General features: G+C 38.9%; 1 protein-coding gene across 1 annotated transcript in view; it reads left to right on the plus strand.

Moving 5' to 3' along the window:
* Nucleotides 1-1,384: 1,384 nt before the first annotated feature.
* The window catches only part of THADA (THADA armadillo repeat containing), a 126,682-nt gene continuing 106,179 nt past the window's right edge, over nt 1,385-21,887 (plus strand). Inside the window, exons 1-14 of the mRNA XM_070948455.1 lie at nt 1,385-1,457; nt 5,334-5,430; nt 6,183-6,277; nt 8,381-8,511; nt 9,314-9,462; nt 9,555-9,587; nt 10,556-10,604; nt 11,036-11,226; nt 12,266-12,360; nt 15,568-15,788; nt 17,924-18,658; nt 19,307-19,442; nt 19,525-19,680; nt 20,172-20,294. Coding sequence (XP_070804556.1) covers nt 5,355-5,430; nt 6,183-6,277; nt 8,381-8,511; nt 9,314-9,462; nt 9,555-9,587; nt 10,556-10,604; nt 11,036-11,226; nt 12,266-12,360; nt 15,568-15,788; nt 17,924-18,658; nt 19,307-19,442; nt 19,525-19,680; nt 20,172-20,294 — 2,190 coding nt within the window. The 5' untranslated portion in view covers nt 1,385-1,457; nt 5,334-5,354. The remainder of the gene's footprint in view (nt 1,458-5,333; nt 5,431-6,182; nt 6,278-8,380; nt 8,512-9,313; nt 9,463-9,554; nt 9,588-10,555; nt 10,605-11,035; nt 11,227-12,265; nt 12,361-15,567; nt 15,789-17,923; nt 18,659-19,306; nt 19,443-19,524; nt 19,681-20,171; nt 20,295-21,887) is intronic.

The raw sequence follows: 21,887 nt of genomic DNA on the forward strand, positions 1-21,887 counted from the left end.
TCTTTGAAGAAGTTTCAAAGTCTTAGAATAGAAAAGAATAAGAGTTGGAAGGGACCTTAAGGTCTTCTTGTCCAACTCCCTGCTTAGGCAGGAAACCCTACACCACTTCAGACAAATGGTTGCCCAACATCTTAAAAACTTCCAGTTTTACAGCATTCATAACTTCTGGAGGTAAGTTGTTCTACTGATTAATTGTTCTAACTGTCAGGAAATTTTTCCTTAGTTCTAAGTTGCTTCTCTCCTTGATTAGTTTCCACCTATTGCTTCTTGTTCTACCCTCAGGTGCTTTAGAGAATAGCTTGACTCCCTCTTCTTTGTGGCAGCCCCTGAGATATTGAAACACTGCTATCATGTCTCCCCTAGTCCTTCTTTTCATTAAACTATACACACCCAGTTCCTGCAACCGTTCTTTATGTTTTAGCCTCCAGTCCCCTAATCATCTTTGTTGCTCTTCTCTGCACTCTTTCTAGAGTCTCGACAACTTTTTTACATCATGGCGACCAACACTGGATGCAGTATTCCAAGTGTGGCCTTACCAAGGCGTTATAAAGTGGTATTAACACTCCACATGATCTTGATTCTATCCCTGTTTATGCAGCCTAGAACTGTGTTCTTCAAGAAGCTTCTTCAGCTCTGCCTGGATGGTGGGCAATGGAAGGATTTATGGTACACCTTGCAGGCAGCTGGTCATTTGCGTTCTTTTAGCGAGTCGTTAAGCACGTTAAAAGTATGCAAATGACCAGCTGTCCACAAGGAGTATAGCTCCACCATCCAGTCAGAGCTGAAGAAGCTTCTTGGATGAGAAGCGAAACGTCTTCAAAGAAAAAACCAGAAAGTCCAGTTGCCTCTTGAAAGAGAACCTTTGGGACAACCATGACCCGGATGGCTAAGAATCTCCATAGACATTTTCTTGCAGATGTTTCAATACCCAAACGAGGTAACATCATCAATGACTTGGTACTAATGATGTCACCTAGTGTGGATCATGAAAAGTCTGGCAAGAAAACAACCAAGCTCAGACAAGATCAAGGACCCCTCAATATTCTAGCAAGGCATCCTAAATCCCACTGAGATTTATTGCGCGTGCGCGTGTATGCGCGAAATAGGCAAGCGCTGGACCCCAGCAAAGCAACCTCCGACAGCAGAGCGGCCGGCAAATCCCACCCCTTCTTCGAATCCCTACCGCGAGAGCCGCTCTCTCGCTCTCTTTCCTGATTGGCGGGCGAAGCCGTCAGAGAGCCGTGGAGGCTGGACGAGCCCAAACAGAAGAGTCGCGTGGCTCGTGGCGGCGTTCAACCCCGCCCTTTCTCTCGTCTCAAGAAAAAGACGTAGCCGGGTGGGCTTGCCCGTTCTTCAACCGCGCCCATGGCTCCGCCCTTTCCGGCGGAGAGGCGGAGTTAGCAACCGGCTGGAGCGAGGGAGAGGGAGGAAGGTCGTGGCAAGGCCTCTTTGGAGGGGTAAGTGTTGGGAGCGCTTGCTGAGTGTAAGCAAACAACGCGGTGTGAGCAAAAACACGCCTTTCCTTTATAATCGGCTGTGTGTTCTCAGCGAGGGTCCGCAGGATGCACTGTGCCGCGAAGTAGCTCCTTCCCGGTGAAGCGTGTGAGGTTCTCGAGCTCTGGATCAGTGAAGCGGGCAGACTGTGCCTGGCTGAAACAGGGCGCCTGAACGTAACCGTTGGAAGAGTCAAGTGTACGACGGGATGCGGAGTTCTTTCACCGTCAGATCTGTAGCGGCGGGACATCTTTGGTATAGGCTGGAGCCAATACATCAGAGGTCTTCAAACTTGGCAGCTTTAAGACTTGTGGACTTCAACTCCCAGAATTCTCCAGCCAGCATAGCTGGCTGGAGAATTCTGGGAGTTGAAGTCCACAAGTCTTAAAGCTGCCAAGTTTGAGGACCCCTGCAATACACCCTCAATGACAACAAAAAAGAAATGCAGGCAGATTTGGAGCCACGAAGTGTAAATCAGCGCTGTCCTTTTCGGGATAATGTAGCGCACAAACCAAAGCAAAGTATTTACTTTCAAAAGAAACGACGATAAGGGGCGTGCATAAGTGCACCAGCGTGCCTACCGTCCCTGTCCTAATATTCCTTTTTACTTACTCTTTTCATGTATTTAAATTATGTTTATACTTTTACCTGTTATCTTATATAGGCTTGACAAAATAAACTTATGACTATGACTTATGACTTATGATGAGGTTTCTGATAGACTAGTGTGAGAAAAGTTTTTTTTTCAAAATGGAAAAAGGGGCTTCTAACACACAACCTGTCCACACCATATCTCAAATCTGTAAGAATGGGATCAGGAAGATTAAAGGTTTAGAATGATTTTTTTGCCTTGTACTGAGTGCCAGAAATATCAAACGCTTTAAAGATACATATGAAACAATTGGAAAATAGCTGAACTGCTTAATTCCTACTTTGCATCTGGCTGTTTTGCAAAGGGAAAAAGTGGCCCAATTTGTCAGAAAGGATGCCATTTGGGGTGGGGAAAAGAAATGTGGCTCAAAATAAGCAAAAACGTGAGAGAAATCCAAGCTGCTTTGAATAAATTCAAATCACCTAGTCACTAAGTGAACTATTGTAAGTCAAGGACTACCTGTATTTGTGTTGTTATTTGCAACCAAGATTCTGATTCTGATTCCACCGTCTTGGTCGGAGGCTTTAGCATTAGTATACAAACCAAATATTGAATGTTTGTCAAGTTCTTTTATCATCTGTCTGAAACGCAACATTTTTATTTTTCCAAACCAAATTCTCACAATAGCAAATTTTATTATGGATGGAATTACAAGAATTTATATCTACATCCAGTAAACCCAAAATATGTTAGGCTGGAGTCTCCTAATTTTCTTTTTACTGCCTTTCTGTGAACTTGCCAACTATTTACAAAATCATTTTCTGAATTGCTACCATTGAAACAGATAGTTACAGGTACCTTTCTCAAAGAAATTTAAAGTTTTAAATTTCTGGGCATTTATATCTCGAAGGATCTCTCATGGACTATGAATGTTAACATGCTTGTGAAGAAGGCACAGAAGAGGCTGTATACTTCCTGAGAATGCTCAGGAAGATAAATCTATCTCAGCATCTACTTCTGTCCTACTATCGCAGCACCATTGAGAGTGTCCTGACATACGACATTCTTGCATGGTATGGGAGCAGCTCTGTATTGGACAAAAAAGCTCTACAGAGAATCATTAAAACTGCCCAGAATATCATTGGGCTCCAGCTACCAGCCCTGGATGACATATTCGAATCTTGCTGTTTGAGGAAGTTGCATAACATTCTCAGATACTCTTCCCATCCTGCTTACAATTTTTTTGGACTGTTGCCTTCTGGCAGAAGATACAGAACAATTAAAACTCGGACCACACATTTTCTGAATAGTTTTTATCCCAGAGCTATAATTGCACTCAACAATGAACTAAAGGGCCACCATCAGTGAACTGTTGGACAGCATTACTTGGTCTGTTGTGTGGATGTTTGGTTGGTTTAGGGGTGGGGAATTGTGGGTGGGAGTGTGTTTGGGGATTGTTATGTGTATTGGACCTTTGGGTGTTAAGTGAATTTTGTTGTATGGGTATACTGTGTATACACATACAATGACAATAAAGTTATTATTATTATTATTAAATGATAGCATGAGATATTTTCAAAGCTTTTTTGTCTCTTCACTTATCATATCCTACTTCTAACATTAGCTTTATTTCATATATCCCTGGAGAGAAGTTGTCAGGTGCTAGTCAACATGGTGCCTTGCTAGCTTCTGGTTAAGGTCAGCAGCCTTCAGGAGTGGGTTCCACTTACCTTTACTACCGGTTTACTACTCCATTCGCTTGCGCACACGCACACTCTTCTGCGCATGGGCAGTAGCTTCTGCGCATGTGCAGATCACCAATTATGACGTTGTGCCGGATGGGTGGAGCCTCCTGCCAGTTATACTACCGGTTCTATAGAACCGGACAGAACCGGGAGCAACCCCCCACTGGCAGCCTTGCTCCAATTTGTTTCAAGTAGAGTTTGTGTCTCTTGTACAGCTCTCATGAATTCACGAATGTTTGATAAATAACCTTGGGAGGCTATAAGAAGAGAATTCTAATGTTTGCTGCATTTCAAGCACAATAGCCACAACAGAAATAATATCTACTTTTTTTTGCAACTCTTTCTGGTACCTGCTTTATGTATCAATGTTACTTGAAGAGAAACTAGTTTCTTTTTGTCCCTTGGTTTTACAATGATCATGATTATATTATTTTTTCATTATTTTTGTAAGAACTAACCCATGTATTTTGTGCATGCATTTTTGGACTTTCTCAGCTAGTACAGGTAGTCTTTGCATAATGATGACTTGTGATGGCTTTGAATGAATGGTACTTATGACTGGCAATCGGCTCACATTTAATAATGGTTGCAGTATTCTGCAGTCATGTGACCATTTGTGACCTTCCCTGCTGGTTTCTCACAAGCAAAGTCAATAGGGAAGCCAGCAGGGAAAATCACATTCCAGTAAGCCATTCACACTTTTTCCTGCCCAATAGCAGCCATTCCCAATGCTGCTATTCCTTGTAGGCTACCATACCCCCTCCTCTGGCTGGCAGCCTCCACCTACTTGCCTGACAGCCTGCTTGTAAAACATGTTAATGACCAACAATTTTAGTTTAATGTTAATCTTTGTTTATAGGCAGCAGGGAGTGCTGGTATTGCCTTTGCTAACCTATGCAGTCATGTGATGTCATGCTGTATAACTGTTTCACTTAGCAATGGAAACTCTGGTCCCAATTATTCCCATTAAATGAGGACTATTTTAGTCTCAACCACATGAAACAGGAAGAAATAGTAATGTAAACCAAAGGTAGATATGGAATGCTATGGCATAAATCAGAAAATATGATACTTCCAAACAGCGTACATAGAGAAATAAAATAGGATAACGTGTAGGCTTTCATTTTAGCAGAAGCTTGTTAATAAGTGTTTGTTAAACCTAAAAATTAGGTAATCTGTATTGATTAGTTTTGTATTATATTGCTCAGGTGGATTTACTCTTAGGAATACGTTTCAGAGGTAAGATGCTGATATCCCTATCTGGAGTCTTGGCTCGAAACTTCTGACTGCCGGACTTTTGTGGATTTTTCTTGATTGAGTTTGTGTATTTCAGGTGAAATAGTTGCTAATGAAGTCTGAATGAAAATCTTGCTTAAACCTTTTTCTCCAGAGTATATAGAAAAAAGGTAGACAAAGTACAAGTCTGAATTAAACAGACCTCATTTTAAAATTTTGTATTTAAAACAATGTTCTAATATATCAAATATATTATTCTTTAATAGGTAATTCTTTAATCTACCAAAATGGTTTTAAAGAAGAAGAAAGAAATTCAGGTTGATAGCTTTGTTCTTGAATACCAACAGCTTGAAAGACTTCGTTGTAAGTATAATTAAATTGCTTAATTTGTCTCTGTAGATATATTTTAGTAGTGCCATAATGATTTTTTAAAACTAATTTCCCTTGAGGTACATTTTGAATTACAGACAAGAATATCAACCCTTTCATGTCTACATGTCTATATGTTTTTTCTACTTCAATTTGAAAAAAAGTTTTTCCTTTGTGAAAAGCAAATTAGAGAAATTACAAAATGTTTGATGTTAAAAAAATGATTCTACATTAAAGATGTGCTTGAAATATCCCTTTGACTTTCTGGTTTTCTGAAGCAAGTTGGTCATTCAGCTTTGAATGGGCTCTTTATATTAGTAAGGAACAAGTCTTACTCAATATTGTGTTGCACTTAAGTTCTATTTCTTAAGGGTAAAATTTGGGCAATCAATTCTGTCTATCTGAACTGAAGTGTTGTTTGCAGAGCAGTGATTTCACAAGGGCATACATGCCCAACAATACCTATGGTGGTGTTTTCTGGATCACTTCTATCTTTTAAATGGTTTTCAAGTACACCCTGAACATTAACAGCAGTGATAATTTAGTTAGTTGATTTGTGTTGAATTCTACACTGTTCTGATGGGTTTATTCTCAAGAAAAATTTCAGGAAAATAAGGTGATGAAAAGGTGTACTGTGTGAATGCAGCCCTGTATAAGGGAGGAGGTTGGAAATAGCTTTTGTCATGTGTACTATTGGACTATTAAATATTGGACCATTAACATATTTTTGCTTTCTAAATGTGGAGCTTTTGCAGACGTTGAAGGACAAAACCTGGCTTCTCTATTATTGCGGTGTGCACAGTTGACGGATGGCATTCAGCAAATTAATTTGATCAAACAGGTTTGATTTTAGTTATACTAGTAAAAAGAGTAATATGGAATAGTCTTATTTATATACCGTGTTTCTCCGAAAATAAGACCCTGTCTTATATTTTTTTGAACCGTGAAATAAGCGCTTGGCCTTATTTTCAAGGAGGTCTTATTATTTTGGGGCGCGTGGAGCAAGACGAGGCTCCTCTTGCCATCTTACCTGATCTCCAGCTCTGTCTCCCTAACCAGAGGAAATGGCGGGAACTGGCTGCACATGTGGTTAAATATTTTCGGGGAGGGCTTATTTTCAAGGGAAGCCTTATTTTCGGGGAAGGGATTATTTTCAGGGAAGGGTTTATTTTCAGGGATGGCTTATTATCCAGGGAGGTCTTATTTTGGGGGAAACATGGTACAAATAAAAAATGAGCACAGTTGTGCATGGAAATTTTACTTTGGCCATATTCGTTGTCTTTTCTACAAATGAGAAAATCAGATTGTTATTCCTTAACATTTATTTGATGCTGCAACATGTATTTGTTTAATTTGAGGGCTACATCCAGCATTGCATGAGTAGACTTTACTGATGACATAGAGCAGGGGTGTCAAACTTAAGGCCCGTGGGGTGCTTAGATTTGGCCCGCGGGGCTGCCCTGGAAACGGTGAAGGACTGGCCTGTAGCCATCCCGAGCTCCGTTTTTGCTGGCAGAGGGTTGCAGGAGGCTGTCCCAGCCGAAAACAGAGTTCGTGAGGAATCTGCTTTTTATTCTTTGTTGGACAGCAATGTTGGATGCAATTATTACTTCACAATTTAAAATTGAATGATGGATACAAATGTTACTTTTAGTCTCCCATCTAAAATTCAGGGGGACCCTTCCCTTTTAGCTTTCTGGAAGGCCATGAAGACCTTGGCTTTTATACTAAACATGGTCTATGATAGGTTTGAGTCAAGTGGTTAACAGTATAGTTGGTTCTGTTTCCTTGGTTGAGAGTATGATGTATTTTAATATTATTGTTTGCTGTGAATATGAGATAGACAGCCATATAGTACAATGGTTTAAAACACCCTGTTATTAACACAGCTGCCTGCAATTACAGCAGGTTCGAATCTTACCAGGCTCAAGGTTGACTCAGCCTTCCATCCTTTCTAGGGTAGGTTAAATGAGGACCCAGTTTGTGGGGGCAATAAGCTGACTTTGTATAAATATACAAAAGTATGAAGGCTATTGCTTAATGCATTGTAAGCATAAATCAAATTAAATATATATATGTATATATATATATATATATATATATATATATGTATGTATGTATATATATATATATATGCCAAGTAAGTAAGTAAATAAGTAAGTAAGTAAGTAAGTACATACGTACGTATGTAAGTAAGTATATTTTCTATACTGGTTAGCAGCTAGGTTCATATTACAGATGTTTCATATAATGCCTGAAAATGCAAGACATTTGATTCATGAATTGCAAGAATAAAAGTCAAGAAGGATCAGTATCTTATCTTTTAAGATTATCCAAATCATTATGTAGTCTGGCCCAGCCTGGCATTTTGCAGGTGTGTTGGAAATATTGCTTCCATATTCGTGACTGTTGAAATTGTTGCTTCAGCAAAGTTGAAGGATATCTATTTGGGAAAGGCTGATAAATATGAATAGCAAAATTGAATTTGTTAATTTGCTAAAACTAATAAGAGACAGAAAGTTATTTCTTGCTTGGAAGAAATCTGATACAAGTGTTAAATTAATATTAAGAATGTAAAAAGTAAAAGATTACATCCTCCCCTGAAATGTTCAATAAAGATTAAGAATGCTCAGTGGTATCCAAGGGATTGGGAGACAGATGGAAATTTATGCAGAAGGAATTCGAAATAAATATTCTGAAAATAAGCTGATTGGTTAGAACAGTGACCTGGAGTTTCCATACTCTTAAGATTTTGTGGCAGGTTATGTTTCTATTATAAACTCTGTTATGCATTATGTTATACATACTGTGCTTCTTACTGACTTTTATATAAAACTGATAAATACATTACGCACAACACACAAACACCTATGTATATTTTAGTCTGTTTGTTTGAAAAAAAAAATGCAAGTTACCTTGTTTTTTTATTTTTTGTCATCTGCAGATTGTGCCTTTACTGGAGAAGATGGACTGCAAGTCTTCATGTAATGACATCGTTAAAAGTTGTTTAGATATTTTGGGAATAGTGTTCTTATCTCTGGATATAAAGAACCCTTTGAAAAAAGTCCTAGCAAGGTACTAGTCAAATGTGCTTAATGTTTCTTGGATGGTCTTCAGGGGAACATGGATATTGAGAAAATGAATGATACAAATGGTAGTGGACTTTGTATGATATAAAATATTTTATATGAGATATAAATTTTAAAATGATTCTTTTCTAAGTATTCTTGACTTTATAATCCTATTCTTTACTTTCAGTATTTATATGTATTGTACTCACTATATCTTAAAGGTAGAGATATTACGTGTGGTATAGTAATATAAACCTTAGTTAAATTTTTTTGTGATATCCAGAACGTTATGAATGAAGGCAAATATATGTGGATATCCCAGGATAATGTTGCAGGATCCAATCTGGGTCAGTCAGTGGGACCAGAGGTTTTGTCTTCCAAGCTTTCGGACTCGTGCTGGAGCCCATCTTCGGGGAATTCTTCTCTAGCTAGCAAATTGCTTGTCTTCAGATAAATTGCTGATTGTAGTTTCAAATCCTGTAATATTTATGTTTGGGGGCGAAAGTGTAATGGACCGTGTTATATCAGAGATGCAAGACAGTAAACATTTTGCTGTGAGCAATTGGCTGTCTCTTTCTTCTTACAATCCATTCTTTTTTCTCCCAGAAATAATGAAATGTTTAATTGAAGATCTGCTCTGTAGATCTTCCATTTTCCTTTGATTTCTTTTGAAGCCTCGTATCAAAATGAATACAACAGAATAGTGATGAGAGATTGTGGTGCTCAAAAAGATCCATTTTTGTGGTTTTTAACTTAAACCTTTTAGTATTTAGATTTTTATTTGGCAATGCTTTTTTTGTCTACAGTTGCCTGAATGACCTTCCAGAACTGCTTATAGCAGAAGCTACAGACAGTTTTGTTGTCTGCCTTAAAGAAGAATTAGCAAATACAAACTTCTCCTGCATTAGAAAAACTATAGATAATCTTGCTTCTTGTGTGGAACTTATACATATAGGTATGATTCATTTTAAAAATACGTTATACGTTAAAAATATATTTTTTGATTATTCAGTATAAGATGCTAAAAGGTATACTTGGATTTTTCAGGTAAATCAAGCGTGACTATACTATTCAAAGAAGGTAAATGCTTTGTACCTCTTCTTGCGTTGGAATGAGAGAAGAATGTGAGATGAAAATATTTCATACCAGTCTCTATAGGAAGCATATTTTTGTTGCTAAGTAGGTCTATAATTAAAAGCATTTTCTATATTTTGAGATATTACAGTTTTTAAATAGAGACAGGTGCTTGACTGGAAGGGTTTTCTTTCTGAAAATCGGCTGTCTGTGTTCCTTCAGCCAGTTCTAGAATTCTCAAATTCTGTAGGGAGGTTCAGGTGTGGATTATGGGTGCAAAGAAAAGACATATAAGAGGAAATGCTATTGCATGACCTATGTCTGCTTATATAACATTGGATTTTATCTCTTCATAATGGGTAGATTTATAGCAGCAGGCAGTCTTTCAGATATTCAGATGTTGTATAACTGCTCTACTACAGGTAGTCCTTGCTTAACAACCATTTGTTCAATGACTGTTCAAAGTTAAGACGGCAGTAAGAAAAGAGATTTATGACTGCTCCTTGAAATTGTGGTTGTTGCAGCATCTCTGCAGTCACATGATCGTAATTTGGGCACTTGGCAACCAGCACACATTTACAGTGGTTGCAACATCCCATACTCACTTGATCACCTTTTGCAGGCTTCACAGCTGGCTTTTGACAAACAAAGTCAATAGAGAAGCTGGCAGGAGTTGCAAGTCATGAACACATGATGTTAACGCTTAATGAACTACAATGATTTGCATAACCGCTGCAGGTGGAACTGATGTTGTAAGTTGGCACAGTCCTATGATGTTTTCCATGACCGTGCTGCATAGCAACAGAGTTCTAAGTCTCAATTGCCGTTGGTAATTGAGGATTATCTGTATATACAGTACTTGAGCAATGAGTTCTATATGAATATGAGGCTATTACTGTTGAAGGTTAAGGATTAGGATATTGAAAGCTCTCTCAATTCTCAATTATATGTTTTTTTTAACTTTATTTCCATAGCTCTTCAATTTCTGTTGAAATCTGTGCTTAAAATAGAAGAAGAAAACCGGTAAGTGCCAGTACTCAAGATACAATGTGGAGGCTGATTGACTCTTTTAACAGCAAATAATTGTTTTCATACATTCAAAAGTTTTCTTCTATTGTCTAGAATAGATCTATGTGTAAACAGCATTTGCCAAATCAATACTTTTAATCATAACTTAAGTACCATGTGAATATATAATAGTTTTTAATTTTAAGAAATTTTAAGATACTGTAAAACATAATGTTCATGAAATATACAAAAAGAGTGTCACAGTATTTGTAATGTGTTCTTATTGATTAAGTAATTTAAATTTATTTGTAATGTACATATATGAATCTGTATCCATTGGTCTACTACATGTACATATATATGCATGTAGATATTGTTATGATATATAAAAGATCCTCACAAACAGATTTGAAACAGTAATTTGTCTTATTTATATCTTTTTAAAGGAAATTCAGTGGAAATCACATTGCTCAAACTTGGCTGATGCATGATTTGCTTATGGGAATTAAAGTTTCCATGACATTGATCCAAAAGGTTCTAGAAAATATACAGGGATGTTTTTGGAAAAAATTGGATTCTCCCATTTGGCAATATATGTGTGGACTTCTGAACTGCTTTATATGCTGCTTAAATAATGGTAAATACTGCTAATAATTTTAATTTTAAATTTTTCTCCAACAGTTTATTTCAAAAGAGAGAAAGCTAAACTCAGGAATAAGAATCTTTATGCTAAAATAATGTCACTCTTGCATATTTTTTAAAAAATGTGGATTGGATTTAAAAATTTCTATGAATGCAATTCTGCTTGCAAAAGGGATACAGGTATTGCTTACCAACTACCTTTTTAGTGACTGCTCAAAGTTATATGTGACTGTTCAAAGTTATAATGGTTATAACAAAAAACAGCTTTGAGACCAATCTTTATAACAAGCAGAATTAATAGAGAATGCAGATGTAAAATTGCACATCTCTGTCATGCAATGTCTCGTTTAACGACCATTGTGATTGCTTAACAATGGAAGTCAAAGTGATGTCATACGTCTGGCACAGTCGTGTGCTTGTTTGCTTAGTGACTACAATGCTTAGTGACAAAATTGCCAATCTGAATTGTGATCAGTAAATAAGGAGTACCTGTAATTATTTCCTCCAGCTTATATAAAACCCTGTGAAAATCTGCGCTCTGTGTTTGGTTGTTTGCCATAGGCATTAAGTTGAATGAATGAATGATTTAGAGCAGCACAAAAGATAGTTTGGGGAGTTGCAGGAGAGTGAGTAATTGTTAAAAACTTTCTCTTTCTGTACATAGCAGCATATTCTGATTGGTATTATGAAAATGGAACAGCTATTCCGTTTATGGGAAGGCTACTTTTGGTCCTAGTTGATATTCAATCAAGGGTAATATTAGTGGTTAGGTTCATGCATCATATACAGTTACAATTTTGACCATGATTTCTACAACATTAGGAACAAATAATAATCTGGCATAATTTTATGGACAATTGAGGCCACTGTATGTAATAATGTTGATGATTTCTTTGGTATGATTATGAGAATTAGTATGTTAAATGCAATAGAAAAAATATAGTAGGAATTACCTTATTATTTCAGAAAAGCAGAATGGTGCTCAAGTACTTTAAATGCCATTTATAATTCTAGTATCTTTTTCTTTTATTTAGAAGACCTTCTACAAACTGTCCAGACTTCAGCAGGATTGGCTGTTGTTCTTTTTATTAAGACAATGTTTCAACCTGTTGAGAAGTTACCTTGTTTGGTAAGTGTGTTTCTTATGAAAAAAGTAAAAATATGTATACAATTAAGGAGAAGGGCGGTATAAAAATCTAATAAAATAAATAAAATAAATAAATAAATTTTGAATGTGTATTTGAAACATCAAGCTAATTTAAGAAAGAGAAGTAACTGAAAAAGTAACAATTTCAATATTAATTACAATTTTCATGTTTTATATAAATTCTATTACAGGAAATATTGCCACTTTACAGTGCAATAAAATAACATTTAACTATAAGCAACTTTGGGACAAGATAACATTTTCTTGGAAGTTAATCCCATTGAATTCACAGGGACAATTATCAGGTGATTTTTAAAAGATTGCAATTATAATCTTGGTCCCACAGATTTACTCAACCTATAGATCTGAATTTTTGACTATGAGTAAATACAATCCTATAAGGATTTGGGGATAGCTTATAAATGCATCTTGATAAAGCATGTGTTTTGGATGGTAAAAATGGAGATAAATAGCAATCTTAAATATCTTTGGAAACATACAGTATGTACTATTTGAAGTTTAGCTCTCATAATTTTAAGGGGATAATTTCTATTTTAAGGGGATCTGGGAGGAGGGTGGTTTCCAATGTAAATAATGAGGCTGGGGGGCCTCCTGGGAGGGGGGTGGGTTGTATGGGTTCAGGGATTAACCCGCGAGGGATGGGATCTAGTCCATCTGAAGAGCACGGCGGAGGAGATGCAGAATCCGGGGCCAAGGAGAGGGTTAGAGCTTGTGCTGTTGATAGACATTACATCAGTACTGTAGGTGGGAGGGGCAGATATGGCGGGAGTAGGGGGCCACATCAAGTTGCAGGAGTGCGCGCTCGCTGTCTTCAAGTGGTGGCACGCTCCGGCCCCCAATGCTCTTCTCGTTCCCCAGGTGGCACAGACCCTCAGGCCCTGGGCCTTCGGCTGATGCTATGCAATGCCAGGTCCGTGGTAAATAAAGCCCCCCTCATTTGTGATCTTGTTCAGGAGGGAGGAGCGGACCTGGTGGGTATTACGGAGACCTGGTTGGGCCAGGAGGGGGGAGTCCCTCTCATAGAGATGTGCCCACCCGGTTTCCGGGCATTTCATCAGCCAAGGTTACAGGGAAGGGGCGGGGGGGGTGGCAGTTATCATTAAAAAGGGTCTTGGTCCGAGGGAGGCCACTGTTCCTCAGATGGCCGGATGTGAGTCCCTCCTTGTAAAGTGGGGTCATGGGGTGCAGATGGGCCTGCTGGTTACGTACCTGGCTCCCTGCCACGTGGCAGCAGACTTGCCTGAACTACTCAACGTTATAGCCGCGGTGGCGATTGATACCCCTAGGCTTATGGTCATGGGGGACTTCAACCTGCCATCCGTCAGTGAGGTGTCTGAGGTGGCTCAGGAGTTCATGGCTTCCATGACGGCTATGGACCTGACCCAATTAGTTCATGGCCCTACTCACACGGGAAACACGCTGGACCTGGTTTTTGTCTCTGGTCAGTGGCTGAGTGGTCTCGAGATAGGGGATATAGTGATCGAGCCCTTGTCATGGTCAGATCACTCCCTCCTTCGCTTTGACCTTCGAACCGCCACACCCCGCCGCAGGGAGGCGGAACCGATGAGGTGGTTCCGCCCCAGGCGCCTGATGAACCCGGATAGGTTCCAGACGGAGCTTGGGCCATTTCCTGAGGCTCTGGCACACGGCTCGACTGAAGACCTAGTGGCTGCCTGGGATAGGGCGGCCGCTGGAGCTTTGGACCGGGTCGTGCCTTTGCGGCCTCTAACCCGGCGTCGATCTCACCTGGCTCCCTGGTTCACCGAGGAGCTGAGGAAGATGAAACGCCAGAAAAGACGCCTGGAGAGCAGTTGGAGGGCCAGCCGTTCTAAATCTGACCGAACACTGGTAAGGTCTCATATTAAGACCTACCTGGTGGCAATAAAAGCGGCAAAGTGTAACTATTTTTCCGCTCTTATTGCATCATCAGATAATCGCCCGGCCGCCCTGTTTAGGGTAACCCGCTCCCTGCTCCACCAGGAAGCGCGGGAGGACCCCTTGGAGGGTAGAGCCAAGGACTTTGTACAATATCTGTATGACAAAATCGCTCAGATTCGGGAAAATTTGGACTCTGACTGGGTAGATTCGGGAGGGAGGATGGAGGCAAGTCTTGAGAATATTACCTGGGAAGAGTTTGATTCTGTGACTCTGGAAAACGTGGATAAGATACTGGGCAGACTGAGCGTGGCCACATGTTTATTGGACCCGTGTCCCTCCTGGCTGGTGTTGGCCTCTCGGGAGGTTACACGAGGCTGGCTCCAGGGGATTATAAATGCTTCCTTGAGAGAGGGTGCCTTGAAAGAGGCGGTGGTGAAGCCTCTCCTCAAGAAGCCTTCCCTGGACCCAGCAGTGTTGGCTAATTACCGTCCAGTCTCCAACCTTCACTTCGTTGCGAAGGTTGTTGAGAGTGTGGTAGCGCGACAGCTTCCTCAGTACTTGGATGAATCGGCTTATCTAGATCCGTTCCAGTCGGGCTTCAGGCCTGGATACAGCACGGAAACAGCATTGGTCGCATTGGTAGATGATCTCTGGAGGGCCCGGGACAGGGGTTGCTCCTCTGTCCTGGTCCTATTAGACCTCTCAGCAGCTTTTGATACCATCGACCATGGTATCATGCTGCACCGGTTGGAAGAGTTAGGGGTGGGGGGCACCGTGTTGCGTGGTTCTCCTCCTTTCTCTCTGATCGGTCGCAGTCTGTGTTGACAAGGGGGCAGAGGTCGACCCCGAGGCCCCTTGTATGTGGGGTGCCACAGGGGTCGGTTCTCTCACCCCTTCTGTTCAACATTTATGTGAAGCCGCTGGGTGAGATCATCTGTGGTTTTGGGGTGAAGTATCATCAGTATGCTGATGATACTCAGCTATACATCTCCACCCCGGACCACCCCAATGATGCCCTTAAAGTGATGTCCCGGTGCCTGGAGGCTGTACGGATCTGGATGGGGAGGAACAGACTCAGGAATGACTGAATGACTGAGGAATAGGGCGGTATATAAATTTAATAAATAAATAAATAAATAATAAATAATTTCCATTTGGTGACAGCTGTAAAAGAAATAACCATTGCATTTTGCCAGTTTTGTTGTAACGTCTTGCCTTCCAGCGATCTAGTAAACCATACTTTTTGATTTTTTTCTCTTATATTAGTTATATTACATTTCTTCTTTGCAGATCAGTGACTTGATTTGTGGCTTATTGAACTGTTCTGATGTGCCAAAGTGGTTTGTGGACAGCTGTGGTGGTCTCTGTACTGCTGAACTTTCTGACTCCGTCCTCCTTTTTCTTTGCCATGGAACACTTGCTATGTTAGATTGGAAAGATCACAGCATGAGAGAGAATGCAGAGAAGCTACTCTTGGATATAGCCTCTGTTTTGTTAATCTTAAGCACACGGTAAAAATCTGTGTTTATTTTTTATAGTTTTAATAATATAAATGAAACTCAGATTCTTGATTGACAAGGCTCAACCTGCACTGTAAATCTTGTGAGTATTGAAATACAGCATTAAATAGAACATTTAGAGCCAGTGTGAATTTAGTAGTTGAAGTTCTGGCCTATAAACCAGAACTCTGTGGGTTCTAGACTGCCTTTGGCTTGAAATGTCACACTTTCTCAGTCCAATCCACCTCATAAAGTTGTTATTGCAGAGAAAATGGAGACGTATTATTTATAAATGCTTCTCCATGGCTACAGTCTTGTGTCTGCTTCTCTGGAACTAGGCACTGTTAACTTCATAGGAAAATGATTCTGTCTAAAACAATGAGGCCGATTTCACCTATTGTTTTTCTTTCTACCACTTCTTTTCTACAAGGTTCCCTAATCTTCTGAAGTACTTTAAGCAGTCAGAGAGTAAGGGAGGAGGGAGGGAGAGCTGTATCTATGCATTCATATTTTTCATTAGCAGCTGTGCACAACTGAATACCCAGCCATGATAGAACTTGTAGGAAAGAGACTTGCATAAACATTTTTAAATTTCATCTTCAGCCAGAGTTGGACTTGAAACTAGTCTGAATAGCAGTAGCAACAGCACTTAGACTTATATACCACTTCACAGTGCTTTACAGCCCTCTCTAAGCGGTTCACAGAGTCAGCATATTGCCCCCAACCATCTGGGTCCTCATTTTACTGACCTTGGAAGGATGGGGGTCAACTTTGAGCCAGTCAGGATCGAACTCCTGGAGTGAGCAATGAGTTAGCCTTGCAGTACTGCATTCTAACCACTGCACCACCATGGCTCTTAAACCAATCTGAAGTTATTTATAGACTGGATTGTTTGCTAACCTGGGAGAATTTTACAAATATGTGGAATCATATGCTAAAGGGAAACCTTAGAAAAATATATACACCATTTATTATATTTTTTCAAACATATTTGTCTGATCTTCTGTTAGAAAAGCTGTCAGAATATGGGTGTCTACATTGAGGGTAGGGGAGGGATCAATTGATCTTCCAGGTTTCAGCTCTTATTTTTAAAAAGTGCCGAATTCTAGTCTTAGACAAGGTATGAAGACGGCAAAGGGTAGGTTATGTCAATAAAGCAGTAGTGCAGTATTATGCAATCTCCTGCCAGATGAATTTTTAAATGGAAATGTGAGTGGGCAGACAGGTTAAAGCTGACTGCTAACAAAGCAATACATTAAGGACTTGGGGAGTTTTGTTTATGTATACATAATATTGTATACATACAATATTAAGCAAAACAAACTTTGCATTTTGTTTCTTTCTGGTGGGGGCCTTTTTTAACATTCGAAGCTGGGTTCTGCACTAGTGATCAGCAGTGTCTTCATAGAATCACCCAGCTATTGTTGTAGTGCCATAAAAACTGTCTTTGTTACTGTTACATGAGCACAGTGATATTGGATTTTTGTAGAAAATACCATGTGGTTGGTCAGAAGTTATTTCTTTCTCAAGCTGTGTAAAGGACTTTATAGTGAATATTTCAAAGTCACTTTTGTTTCATCTGCAAAACATAAAATGGGTGGTAGTGTATAGTTAAATGAAATCAGGAAGTATTTTCATTAGCTTTATTAATTGTCTCTTACTTTGTAGTGGCACTTAAGATTGTTCAGCAATTGTTTGAATTCCCTTTTTTTTACTTACAAGGAGCACCTTTACCAACTTACGTTAAGCATCAATTTGTTTTCCTTCATCTGGTCTGTAGAAAAAGTTTTTAGGTTTTTAATAATGTAAATTAGATTCACATCTCCCATTACAGTTTTCCCTACCACTTAGAAATATTTCTGCATCAAAAAGAGCAGCTTGCATATATTCTAAAATATATAGCCCAGAAAGAGAAATTGTGATGAAAAGAAGAAAAAAAGAACAGACATTGAGCACAGCTAAAAAATAAAGTATGAAGAAATAGTTTTATTATAAATCAAAAGCATTCAAATAAATGTAAATAAGAGGTGGAAGAAGAAAAAAAAATCTACATCTGTGACACTTGACAAACATTTCAGCATTGATATTCAGTTTGTTTTAAAATATGCTCATATATTTTTTTTCTTACTTTACACTGTTTCTCCAAGGTTAAAAGATTCTGTAATGGCAGCATCTCTATCCAGAATTCTAGCTATTTGGACCAATGTAGCAATGGATTGTCTTCAATCAAGTTCTAGAAATCTGAAATTCAATCTCAATGGAAACTCGGAAACCATTGGTAAAATGTTGGATTATGTGTATGCACATTGGGAACATCCACTAGATGCAGTTAGGCACCAGACCAAGCTAATATTTAAAAATCTTCTTCAAATACATCAGACTGCTGTGAAAGAATCCATAATAAAACCAGACCCTTTCTTCTCAGAATTAACTGAAAGCCTGCTAGGTTTAGAATGGCACGTTAAAGGCAAATACTCATCACTTGGATATCTTGTGGAGTGTATTGGCATTGACAATCTTTTGGAAATTGACAGAACAATTCCTGTACAAATCTTGGGTGTAATGAATGATCAGTCTTTTGCACCTTACGCAAGTGATTTATTGGAAATCATGTTTGTGAATCACAAGAGGCATCTTATATCCACTTTGGAAAGAAGCACTTGGATTGATAATTGGCATGAGACATGGGTTTCTCCTCTGCTTTTGATTTTATGTGATGGAAATCCAGAACAAGCCACCTATGTAACAGATTATTACTTACCAAAATTGCTAAAATGTAGCCCAGAAAGTTTGAACTACATGATTAAAATTCTTCAGATTTCAACAGAGTCTAATGTTGGTAAGATTTTTTTAATTTTATACTTAACATGTTGTAGTGTAAGGTATGGGCTGAGTTTGTGGGTGGTGATGTTGTTTATTTATTTATTTATTTTGAAATGAATTTGTTTGAGGGGAAGGATAGAATTCCATGTTCTCAGTTACTTGAAGGATAAGTAAAGACTGGGAACAAACTTTAGAATTTCTATTCTGAAGCTTTCTTTCAATTAATAATACAAATTTTATTTTCTTTATTACAAACTACGTAAAGTTGGTCATTTCCCCCTTGTATTAGTTTTCTTCATAAACATTATTAAAGGTAACCATTTTCCTCAACTTTAATTCCTGCCACAAATGGTCACGTTTTTATTGAAAGTTTGGCTTTCATATTATGAAGGACTTTCAAATTATTTCATAGAAAGTTTTCCAGCCATTAGAGTAGCCATGTCATTGGTCAAGTTCAAATGGTTGCTTTATAAGCTATTTGTTTCCAACAAAGCGTTTTTATATTTATATGGCCTTAATATTTAAATGCCATGATAGTGCTTGTAATATAGAGTCACATCTGTGTGTATCATAAAAATTATGCTGCACTAATCTGTTTGGTGGATATGATTTTTATGGACATGTTGAGCTGAGAAGGAAATGAGTGACTAACCACTATCTTTGTTAATTAAAATTTATGTATTTTATTAAGGATCTTTCAAAACCAGAGGAGCTCTTGGAGCCCTGATGGCATGCTTGAGAACGGCCAGGTCTCATGGACACTTGCAGTTTGCAGTCATAATACAAGATGGCCTTGTGCCTGTGAGCTGTATAAAACAAGGTTTGGTTCACCAACATGATGAGGTACATGTCTCAATGTTTTAAACGTTAGAGTAAGTATTTCAGAGAGAAACCAGATAATTAAAACTTGCTTCTAATGTTAAAGGTCCGAATAGATGCTTTGGGTTTACTGTGTGAAAGTCACCGCAGCACAGAAGTAATTTCCATCGAAGAAATGCAACTGATACAGTTTTTTATTAGATATAACTTGAACAACCAATCAGCAGCAGTGAGGCAACAGATTTGTTCCTTACTGAAAAAGGTAATTTCAAAACCCTTGTTTCTCAAAGTGCTATAAGGAAATACAATACAAATGAAATTTCATAAAGTCTTTATGGATTTTTAAAATACGTAAACTACTGTATTTTTCACTTCATAAGACTCACCTGACCATAAAATGCACCTAGGTTTAGAGGAAGAAAACAAGAAAAAAAAAAAATCAGGTGGAGCCTGAGAGGACCACAGATAGGTATCCTCTCATGTGCCAGCTCTGCCTATTGACTCCTGCACTGCGGAAAAGAGATAGAAGAGGCGGGCAATGACAAAGACAGAAGAGGCGGGGTTCAGCACTGTAAAAGGAACCCATCGCTGCGGCCCGGCCTGTGATGCAATATTCGTTCCATAAGACGCACAGACATTTCCACCCACTTTTTGGGGGAAAAAATGTGTCTTATGGAGCGAAAAATATGGTAATTTGTAATGCCATTTTTTAATCTTTTTAAGTGAATTCTATTTTGCTCTTTTTTCCAAAAGCTGTTCTGCCGGATATATGAAAGCTCCCAGACAATTCATAAAATGGAGCAATTGAAATCTAAACAAGGTCTAATTAATCAGTCACTTATATGGGATCCATTAACAAGTTTGCAACAGTATAAGGTAGGTTTTGTAAATTGCTTTAATCTAAGAATTAGATTAAAGAATTAGATTAAAGAATTAATATTTTTGTGTAAATTTCAAATAATTCAGTTACCATAGAAGAGGAAAGTAAAATAAACAGTTGATTCTCCAACGCGCTGATTGGAGAATCCAAAGTGAGGGTTATTCAACAGTCTAGCAGTCAGCACTGAGTGTATGTGTCTTTAAATTTTCTTCAGACACGCCCCCTTGCACGTCATAGGCTTAGTTTTTATTCACTCAGTCAGCTATTCAGACTTGTTTTCATCCGTCTCTGGTGTTAAACTATTGATTATAAACCTTCACTTTGGATTCTTTTGGTATTTTGACTATTGGACTGGATTTTGATTACGCTTTTGGATTTGGATTAGACTTGGTACAAACGGTGAAACTTTAAGCATTTTTCCTGATCAAAGTAAGTCCTTCTGGTTTGCCAGTCTGGCTGACCAGTTAAGTCTGGGGTAATTTACAAAGATATACCTGCTAGTGAGCAATTTCTAGCTGGGGATTTAATTGACAAGCTCAGGGGCGGCTACTGAGTCCCTGCCCTGCTCTCAGAGGTACACTCATATTTATAAAGCTATTAGTCATGCCGCTATGGAGTCCCTGCCCTGCTCTCAGTGGTATACTCCCCCTATGCAGGTACTAAAAGCACGTTTGGGCTACTTCTGAGTAGCCACGCGTTTTCTCTATATTTCTGTGGGTGGCTGGATCGGCGCTAGGCTGTTTGTGTGTTTTGCGCCGTTGTTTTAAGGCTAGAGGGGCCGCCATTACCGCATGGTTAGTTTCACTTTCGTGACCATGCTTCTTTCACCCGGCAGCAGCCCTGCACATGCGCAGTGGTCAGCAGCGTTTTCTGACTAACTGGGGAACTTGCGCGTGCTCAGTTCCCTCCATTGCATATTTCTGCCCAGTAACAAGACTGTGGCTTTATTTACTTAATTAATTAATTACCCCTTGCCAGCTACAGCGCTGCGTGAGCGTGCTGAGGCAAATTTAAAGTTACAGCTTGCCGGCACAGGGACTGCCTGTGCAAGACCGGCATTGTTAAAGACTGAGGGTCTGAAGCAGCGTCTATAGTAAAAAGAGTCGCTCTAGCGCCCTCAGGTGTCCATAGGAATTACTACAATGTAAAAAAAAAAAAAAGAAGAAAACATTAACTGTTGCTTGGCCATATAACTGAAGCCTGTTACAGGACCCACCTGTCTGATGTTTCCTGACTCCACACAGGGCATGTCTTGACCTGTGTTTTTAAATAAAAAAAAAAAAAAAAAAAGGGGGGGGGGGGTAAGCTATTTAGCAAAAAACCCCTGTAAACCAACCTTTTGAGGGAAACAATAAATGAAATGAAATAAAATAAAATAAAATAAAATGTAAATAAATAAATGGACCAATGAATTCTGCAGCGTAGATGTATTTTCATACAACAACAACAACTACAACAACAGAAGTTAAAATTAAATAAATAAACAAATAAGAAAGAAATCAGAAATTAATTGAAATTGGTGATGTTTACTTACCTTATCCCCTCGTATCCTCAGCATTGAGATGGCAGACTGCGGACTCTCATCTGAT

This window comes from Pituophis catenifer, unplaced genomic scaffold, assembly GCF_029215685.1.
Source record: "Pituophis catenifer annectens isolate HBS135680 unplaced genomic scaffold, rPitCat1.0.hap2 SCAF_1, whole genome shotgun sequence".
Taxonomy (NCBI): domain Eukaryota; kingdom Metazoa; phylum Chordata; class Lepidosauria; order Squamata; family Colubridae; genus Pituophis; species Pituophis catenifer.